This window comes from Nematolebias whitei, chromosome 2 (genome assembly GCF_014905685.2).
Source record: "Nematolebias whitei isolate Nwh7 chromosome 2, NemWhi1, whole genome shotgun sequence".
NCBI lineage: Eukaryota > Metazoa > Chordata > Actinopteri > Cyprinodontiformes > Rivulidae > Nematolebias > Nematolebias whitei.
Genome location: NC_056499.1, coordinates 4,336,105 through 4,346,212, shown reverse-complemented (window position 1 = coordinate 4,346,212; position 10,108 = coordinate 4,336,105). Strand labels below are relative to the sequence as shown.

General features: G+C 43.4%; 1 protein-coding gene across 1 annotated transcript in view; it reads left to right on the top strand.

The window, feature by feature from the left end:
- Window positions 1-10,108, top strand: part of galnt18b (UDP-N-acetyl-alpha-D-galactosamine:polypeptide N-acetylgalactosaminyltransferase 18b) — a 149,402-nt gene that overhangs the window by 78,637 nt on the left and 60,657 nt on the right. The window contains exons 4-6 of the mRNA XM_037692780.1: window positions 2,157-2,340; window positions 7,408-7,605; window positions 7,800-7,914. Of these exons, the coding sequence (XP_037548708.1) occupies window positions 2,157-2,340; window positions 7,408-7,605; window positions 7,800-7,914 (497 nt within the window). The remainder of the gene's footprint in view (window positions 1-2,156; window positions 2,341-7,407; window positions 7,606-7,799; window positions 7,915-10,108) is intronic.

Here is a 10,108-nt window from a genome sequence, read left to right as displayed (position 1 = left end):
TGGACGGATTCTTCTTAAAGAAGAATCCGTCCAGAAGACCTGATTCAACCTCGTTAGATTTATCTACCTGTATTATTGAGCAACATCAGGGCGGTTTTTAATAACTTTTCCTTGTGTAAGTACCGTATTCACTGCCAAAAGCAAAAGAAGAACAATGTTGTGGTCTGAAGTAATCATTGATCTACATCTGATGAAGATTTGGAGTTAATCCTACCACAACACAAAACTTAGTGTGACTTTATGAGTTTTTTACAGTTTTTTTTACAGTAGCTGGGACTAACCCCCAAATTAAACTGAGTTATAACTGACCATAAGAGTTCGGTGTTCAAAACGTTTCTGTTAATTATCAACTGCAAAACTTCTCACAAATCACTGAACAGATTATAATGAAACTTCCATCCATCCATCCATCCATCCATGCATCCATCCATCCATCATCTTCCTTTTGTTCCAAAGTCAGGTCTCGGGGGCAGCATCTTGAGCAGGGAGGTCCATACATCTCTCTCCACAGCCTCCTCTTCCAGCTTTTCTGGGAAGACTCCAAGGCATTCCCAGGCCAACCAACAGGAAGTAGTCTCTCCAGCATGTCCTGGGTATTTCCCAGGGTCTCCTCCCAGTCAGACATGCACGAAGCACCTCCCTAGGGAGGTGCCCAGGGAGCATCCTTACCAGATGCCCAAACAAACCATATCATACCAATTTATTTATAGAGCACTTAAAACAGCAACAAGGCCAACCAAAGTGCTGTACAATAGAAACAAACAAGCACAGCGGACAAATAAAATAAATAATAATAAAATAAAATAAAAATATAGACACAAATAACAGTGGATAATAACTAAATGACCAACACTGTGGACTACAGACAGGATCAAATCAAATCACACCATGTCAAAGGCAACGGAATAAAAGTGGGTTTTCAGGCAAGACTTAAAGAATGTGAGTGTGGGAGCCTGCCTGACACGCAGTGGCAACTCATTCCACCGTCTTGGACCTGCAACAGAGAAAGCAAACAAAATATCTCCGTCTAAAAGCCTCTGAGAGGTGGCAGGTGCATTTCATTGAGGTGATAGACCTTTAATTCAGTTTGTTTTTTGTTTCATTTCTATAGTTTTGTTGCAGCTGTTATATGAAATTTAAATAAGCATGCAAAAATGACCATGCAAACTAATTAAAATATCTCATTGCACGATCATCATGGTCATGGTCATAACATAATACGAAGGAAATGAGGTATTATTACATGGCTGTGAGTTACAGCAGGATAGCATGTGAAAAATGATAACTGAATTATGACCATGTCTTCATAATGTGTGTCCAGAAAATACAAAATCTGTTTCACTAAATACAGAGAAAAGGCTATTCACTGTGTAAATACATTTAATTTATTCTAATATATTCATATCTTGGGATGCAGTAGAATAATATCCTGCAGTTTCTTGCAGTTTAACACAACGTCATCGTTAGTAAAGTTCAGCTGAAGCAGCCGATCTCAAATGCAAACTCAAAGGTCCATGTGAAATGTAATGCTATATTTGATTGACAGTTCAGTGGAGATTTGTTTTCTAACTGTGTCCAGTTATAATGTTTTACAGCTTTTTGATCATCCTGGACATTATTTTAATTTAAAGTCAAGATTAAATACTGTTTAAAGTTAGTACATTTCTGAGAAAGGATGGCAGACATGCTGCTACCATCAAACAGAAATAAGTGACACTTACTCTTGTCCTGCAGAATCTTTTAGTTCGCTGTGGCGACCCCTGAAGAAGGACACAGCTGAAAGAAAACAAAAAAACTCGTCCTGCAGAATATAATTCATTGCTTGATGTAAAACCAGTTAAAGGTAATTTTTTTTACCAAAGTCTACATGCATGAGTCTTCAACCTTGCCGTGCAGCGTTATGACTGTTAGGCCCATGTCAGGTCTGCAGAGCTGGCTCAAGCTGCGGCCTCTTTGGTTCACTGATCAAAGCAGTGAAGCGTCTCCTTCCTTGGCCCCTGACCACAGAAATGCTGCCCACTGGAGGAGGACATGTCAAAATCTTGTGGGTGGAAATTTTCCTTGAGGCGTCTTTCACTTCACTCACAAATGGGCTCTTCAAAAACTATTTTGCTCTTGATGAAAAATGCATCTGCGTATGTGTGCTTTTTTTGTAGATGAGCTGAAGGAGAAGCTGCAGGATTTTGTGTCCGAGACCAACAACCAGCGTCCAGGATTCATTAAGGTGGTACGGCATGCCAAGCAGGAGGGTCTGATCCGGTCCAGAGTGAGCGGATGGAGGGCCACCACTGCCCCGGTTGTTGCCCTGTTCGATGCCCACGTTGAGTTCAATGTCGGCTGGTGAGTCACTCACAAGGCTCTTGTGTCATTTGATCTGTGGGAGGGCTTTAAAACAATTTTATTTTTAAACACAGCTCGCAAAGTTAGATTTTTATTTTAATAGTTCCTGTATTCACATCAAACAACGACAAAATGTTTGATTTTCACTTTAACTAGAAGAACAACCTCAGTCAAGCTCTTGAATAATGAAACGTTTTAAATGTTCAAATTATTCTATATTTATTTTATTTAAAATGGTGCAAAAACACACAAGAATTTGCACATAACCAATTTTATTACTCTAAAAACTATTACAATTATTGGCCATAAAATCACAATAAAACAGCTAAAATGGAATTGTATGCATTTTTCTTAGGCCATCAGTTGAATGTTAATTTTAACACATTTAAAGTGTTGGCAAAAAGACGACAAGAAACGGGCAAAGTGCTGCAAAAGACCCAAGCACTGGTCTTTTCCAGCACACAAACTGATATTTAAAGTAAACTTACAATTTTAAAGCAATTTCAGCTTGTTGTAAACTAGAAATAAATGTGATGGAATTCTACAAAGTAAAGAAAGAACATTTATTTGAAATATTTTGATACATTTTTTTGTTGTTAAAGTTTATTCCATATTTCTTAGAATAAATGCTTATTTGTTTGAGTGTGCCAGTTTAGCTGCGTGTAATGAATGGACAAACACAGCTGCTCTGACGTTGTTAGAAAACTTGGATTATTTGAGTTTAGGTTTAAAAAAACACGTGCAGAGGCTGTTCTAATGTTCTGACACACAGGGAATTGCTGCTTAGACTTCAGTTACTGTTTATAAAAGTAACCATGCTTTAGCTCTACAACTGCCTCCTTTTTCATTTCCTCCACACAGCGGTGGATGACTCACGATGCGTGCTGTTTGTTGATTTGTTGCACAACGAGCAGAAATGTATGCCCATCGACGTGCAGCCGATGCTCAGCCGGTGTTACATGATGCGCTTTTTTACCCTTCGTTTGTAATTCTGATTTTTATTTTAAATCTTCTGTACAATTTTTCCCTTCTTTTATTTATTTATTTATTTATTCTTATTTATTTATTTGTTTGGAATGTCACCTCACTGGTGGGGAAGGAGCCTGAGCTGGTGTATGAGGTTGAGAGGTTCCGGCTAGAAATAGTCGGACTCACCTCTACGCATGGCTCTGGCTCTGGAACCAGTTTCCTTGAGAGTGGTTGGACACTCTTCCACTCTGGAGTTGCCCCTGGTGAGAGGCGCCGAGCAGGAGTGGGCATACTTATTGCCCCCCCATCTTGGTGCCTGTGTGTTGGGGTTCACCCCGGTGAATGAGAGGGTAGCCCCCCTCCTTGGAGGGGGTACTGGAAAGTGCACCTCCTGGGGACTCCTTTGTTCTGCAGGGGGACTTCAATGCTCATGTGGGCAATGACAGTGAGACCTGGAGGGGTATGGTTGGGAGGAACGGCCCCCCTGATCTGAACCCGAGTGGTGTTCTGTTGTTGGACTTCTGTGCTTGTCATGGATTGTCCATAACAAACACCATGTTCAAGCATAAGGGTGTCCATATGTGCTCTTGGCACCAGGACACCTTAGGCCGCAGTTCGATGATCAACTTTGTCATCGTCTCATCTGATCTGTGGCCACATGTCTTGGACACTCGGGTGAAGAGAGAGGCGGAGCTGTCCACTGATCTCACCTGGTGGTGAGATGGCTCCGATGGTGGGGGAGGATGCTGGTCAGACCTGGCAGATCCAAACGTATTGTGAGGGTTTGCTGGGAACGTCTGGCAGAGTCTCCTGTGAGTCGGAGTTTTAACTCCCACCTCCGGGAGAACTTCGAACATGTTCCGGGGTAGGTGGGAGACAGTGAGTCCGAGTGGGCCATGTTCCATACCTCTATTGTTGAGGTGGCTTACCAGAGCTGCGGCCGCAAGGTTGTCAATGCTTGTCGCGGTGGCAACCCTTGAACCCGGTGGTGAACACCAGCAGTGAGGGATGCTGTCAGGCTGAAGAAGGAGTCCTATCGGGCCTTTTTGGCCTGTGGGACCCCGGAAGCAGCTGATAGGTATCGGCAGTCCAAGTGACATGTGACTCGGGTGGTCGCTGAGGCAAAAACTTGGGCATAGGAGGAGTTTGGAGAGGCCATGGAGAATGTCTTCCACACGGCTTCGAGGCGATTCTGGCCCACCATCCGGCGTCTCAGGGGGGGAAAGCGGTACACCACCAACACTGTTTATAGTGGGGGTGGTGTGCTGTGCTGCTGACCTGAACTCGGGATGTCGTGGGTCGGTGGGCGGAATACTTTGAAGACCTCCTCAATCCCACCGGCACGTCTTCCACTGAGGAAGTGGAGCCTGGGGACTCTGGGTTGGGCCCTCCAATCTCTGGTGCTGAGGTCACCGAGGTGGTTAAAAAGCTCCTCGGTGGCAGGGCCCCAGGGACAGATGAGATTCACCTGGAGTTCCTTAAGGCTCTGGATGTTGTAGGGTTGTGTTGGCTTACGCGACTCTGCAATATTACATGGACATAGGGGGAAGTTCCCCTGGATTGGCAGACCGGGGTGGTGGTCCCCCTATTCAAAAAGGGGGACCGTGGAGTGTGTTCCAACTACAGGGGGATCACGCTCTTAAGCCTCCCTGTTAAGGCCTATTTGAGGGTTCTGGAGAGTAGGGTCCGTCGGATAGTCGAACCTCAGATTCAGGAGGAGCAGTGCGGTTTTTGTCCTGGTCGTGGAACACTGAACCAGCTCTACACTCTCAGCAGGGTCCTGGAGGGTGCGCGGGAGTTTGCTCTACATGTGCTTTGTGGACTTGGAGAAGGCGTTCAACCGTATCCCTCAGGGAACCCTGTGGGGGGTACTCCAGGAGTATGGGGTACCAAGCCCTTTTATACGGGCTGTTAGAGCCCTGTATGACCGGTGTCAGAGCTGGTCCGCATTACCGGCAGTAAGTCGGGCTTGTTCCCGGTGAGAGTTGGACTCCACCAAGGTTGCCCTTTGTCACCGATTCTGTTCATAACTTTTATGGACAGAATTTCTAGGCGCAGCCAAGGTGTTGAGGGGATCCATTTTGGTGGCCTTAGGATTGCGTCCCTGCTTTTTGCAGATTATGTGGTCTTGTTGGCTTCATCAGATGGTGATCTACAGCTTTCGCTGGAGCGGTTCGCAGCAGAGTGCGACACGGCCGGGATGAGTATCACTTCCTCCAAATCCGAGGCCATGGTCTTGAGCCGGAAAAGGGTAGAGTGCCCTCTCCAGGTCAGGGAGTAGGTCCTGCCCCAAGTGGAGGAGTTCAAGTATCTTGGGGTCTTGTTCGCGAATGAGGGAAAAATGGAGCGTGAGATCGATAGGCGGATAGGTGCAGCATCTGCAGTGAAGCGGGCACTGTACAGGTCTGTCGTGGTGAAGAGAGAGCTGAGTCAAAAGGCGAAGCTCTCAATTTACCGATCGATCTACGTTCCTACCCTCATCTATGGTCACGAGCTTTGGGTTGTGACCGAAAGAATGAAATCTCGGATACAAGCGGCCAAAATGAGTTTTCTCCGCAGGATGTCTGGGCTCTCCCTTAGAGATAGGGTGAGAGCTCGGTCATCAGGGAGGGACTCAGAGTAGAGCCGCTGCTTCTCCATATCGAGAGGAGTCAGTTGAGGTGGCTCGGGCATCTGTTTAGGATGCCTCCTGGACGCCTCCCTGGTGAGGTGTTCCAGACACGTCCCACTGGGAGGAGACCCAGAGGAAGACCCAGGACACACTGGAGGGACTATGTTTCTTGGCCTGGGAACGCCTCGGGGTTCCCCCAGAGGAGCTGGGCCAAGTGGCTGGGGAGAGGGATGTGTGGGTCTCCCTACTTAGGCTGCTACCCCCGCGACCCGACTCCGGATAAGCGCAAGAAAATGGATGGATGGATGGATATTTGTTTATTTGTTGTTTTTTCTAAATAAATACAATTTGTTTCAGAAAGAAAATTATTTACATGTTTTTCATACCTAAAGAGTCATATATATATATATATATATATATATATATATACATACATTTTTGAATGAAAAAAAATATTATTATTGTTATTGTTGTTGTTATTATTTATTTATTCATTTATTTGTCATTTATTTATTTTAACCATACATGAACAAGGGCTGACCTTTGTGACCTTTCTCTAATCAAATGTCTTTCACTGACTGGTGCACTGCTTTCACAGATCAGCTGCAGGTCCACTAGTCTCGTCTCTAGTCTAGGTTATTCCAGTGAGTGACATGACTGTGATTGCAGATTGTGATACCTTTTAGACATTACTGTACAAAATGGTGACCTTTTCCTACATTTGTCGTCCTCCAACCACTGATTGTTCCGTAAACTTTCAGAAATGCACAAACAAAAGCACATTTGCATCAGAACCTAAGATGCTCGTCATTCCAACATTTAATGATCACTTTGATGTACTTTGATTCCTTTTCTAGAAGTACAAATCTATTCAGGTCATTTTACAACCTGTGTTCAAGTGAAAGCAGTTTGGAAACCACTGCAGAAGCTAGAATTCAATATTTACACACCCACTGGCAGAATCATAAAATTTTAACTTAGAGTCAAGGAAATTTTGCACCACATCATAACTTGAAATATATCATATTGTGGTGGTAATCCAATCAGATTATCGAGAAAAAAAATGTGACCGTCTGCTCACACTTGCTTAGTTTACTTTTAACACTAAATCTGCACAGAAGACACAACTGTCATTAGATATTTTAACTATGTGTGAATTTGGGCTGTGGTAAAACAACATTTGTTTAGAACAGCCGTCTCATTTTCTCAGAAATTTAGTTTAACACAATTATAATACTAATCGTCTATAGCAGTAATATTAAAGTAAGGGTGTTGCACAGTAATTCTAACTGAACTGTAGGTGAATAAAAATCACTTATTGCCTCATGATTTGATGAAATATTAACAGTTTTACCATCAATTATCCAGCTGGTTTTTTCTGCTCTTATACTGGGTTGAATTTTATTTTATTATTTCTCAAGCACAATCGAGAGCTTGTGAAACCCAATACAAACTGTGAAAATGTTTCTTTTCCTCCTTTTCTATAGGGCCGAACCTATTCTGCAGAGAATTAAGGAGGACAGAACTCGCATAATATCCCCGTCCTTTGACAACATCAAATATGACACGTTTGAGATCGAAGAGTATCCACTGTCTGCTCAGGGCTTTGACTGGGAGCTGTGGTGCCGCTACCTTAATCCCCCAAAGTCCTGGTGGCACACAAGCAACAAAAGTGCACCGATTCAGTAAGTAAACTTTGATTTATTAGGCCAACTGACATGCGACGTTAACGTCAGACAAATGACAGCCCAGTAAAAAGTCCATCCCTGCGGCTGTTTGAACGAGTAATGTTTTGCACGGTCAAATATTTTTCATTGTCCTTACTGTCGCTACAGCAACAGAAAAACAAAACTAATGTTTGTCGTCTTCAATCTTCCAGGAGCCCGGCTCTGATTGGCTGCTTCGTGGTGGACAGGCTGTACTTCGAGGAGATCGGTCTGCTGGATGAAGGCATGGAGGTGTACGGCGGAGAAAATGTCGAACTGGGCATTAGGGTGAGTGATGGCGTCATGCCTCTGGTCGTGGACTCTAATATTCACTTAGGTCATATGTGAGCAGCTTTACATGACGATCCTTCAGAATCAGAATAAGCTTTATTGTCATTGCACAGTGAATTACAGCAAAATTGTGTTCCGTACAGTCGTCCGAAAGATGGGCAGAGTGTACGTGGCTGCAGCTCGTAGGAGCGCGGCCCTTGTTCTTTAGATTAAAAACAGGGGAAAGACCATGAGGATAGTGGGTATTAAAAAAAAGATCTCTTCACATCTTGTTCTTGTCAGGACACGATTTAAGACATTTTAAAAAATCTACCAGCAAGCACATTTATAGACACATTATGCATTTGATGACAAGACGGTGAGATTTGTCTATGAAACACTTCCACATAGTTCCATAGTCCTGATAAGATGTTACACTGTCAGCCGGTACAGCTCTGATAAGTGTTCACAGAAGTTCTCAGGGGGAGTGGATAGAGCAGAGCTTTCTTGGTTTACACATCCCCAGGAGCAATTTGATTCATTCAACCTTTATTTAGACTGGTAATCCCACTGAGCCTCGAGGACTCATTTACAAGAGAGACCTGGTTTCAGCAAAGAAAGATGACAACAATGGACAACAGCGACAACAATAAACAATTATAAAAAGTCCTAATGCAGTTTTTTTTGTTTGTTTTTGTTGTTTTTTTACAAATAGGATGGCTAAAAGAAAAAGGTAACAAAAAACCAGTTAGATTCTAAGGTGAATGTAGAAAACTAAAAACAGGAACATGTCTGCGTTGGTCCCTGCCAGGAGCCCAACAGATTCTTAAAGCCACTTAGAGAGGTCCTAAGAGGTGATAAGTTGGCCTATTCAAGGCCGTACAGGGAGGGCCAGATTCAAATAAGCCACAGTTGTTTTTGTGCAGGCAGACTATTTTTCTCATCAGCCTTGAGTTCTGCTGATACTCTCGATAATCCAAAATGGCCAGATTGGTGAGCTTTTCGCTGATCTGTGCTTATTAGCCTTCTCCAAGGTCAACCCCAACATGTTGGCGAGCTTCGCAAGTGGCCTACGATTCTCATAAATCGCTTCCAGCTTATGACTGAGCTCTTAAATCATCTGAGTCTGTGAGCTCGAAGCACAAAGTAATGATTCACATAAGGTAGGCAGCTTTGCCATGGCCGAAACTGCTGCCGACATCTTCCTTAGTAGCCGATAACATAGGTCTCCACCGGTGCCAAAAACTGGAAACCCTCCTTTCATAAATCCAACGATGTATAAATGTTCGACATCCTCCAGAGACAATAAAGACAGGCGCATCAGCTTCCACTCCCCCCACGGATCCATGACAAACCCAGCCACGTGCATCTATCCTGGGCATGAGGGTTCTCCAGCATCCTGTCGCTTGGTTGAAAAAAGTTTATCAATTGCGTTAAAAGTCCAGCGTACCAAATCCATAACAGTGATTTACGGTTCAGAAGATGTGTAAGTAGAAGCTCCGATACACAGGACAGAGAGCAAAAGCAGGAAGAAGGCAGGAGATGGAGGAAAAGGCGTCCGTCTCGCTCGAGGGCGAGATGAGGAAAAAAGTGCTCTTAGGAGGAAGCTTATAAAGTGTTTTACTTTTTACATAAAACTTTTTACATAACTTCACTGGAGGAAAATAATTTGACTTGAGCATTGTGTTGTGTTTATTCTTTGGGTGTGTATTAAATATAAGATGTTGCTGCTGTGTGTTAAGGAATCAGCTGCAACAGTTTGACAAATTTCCTAATTTTCAGTGTCACAATCATCTTTTTAATAGATTTCTCCCGTAACTGAAGCAGATAAATCCGTAACAATCGGCTCCAATGTGATACTCAGTTCCAACCCGTTAAAAGGTGTTCAGTAATTTATACACCGAGTCACAAAACACTTCCACCTTAGAGTCCTTGTACACTTGCGTTAGTATTTTCATTTATTTTATGTGAGAGAGAAGCTGGTGAGGAAAGCCTTTCAGGAAATCCCACTGTGCTCTGATTTGTCAGCTCAGTGACCTGATAAGAGACCCCCCACCGGTCAAAATTAGCTGAGTGCACATTCAGCCATCCACGGTTTAAAAGCCTAAGATGCATCAGCGATGCCTCGACAACATGAAGTTTAGGCAGATTTTTTTTGTGTGTGTGAAAATTGACGTATATATATATATATATATATATATATATATATATA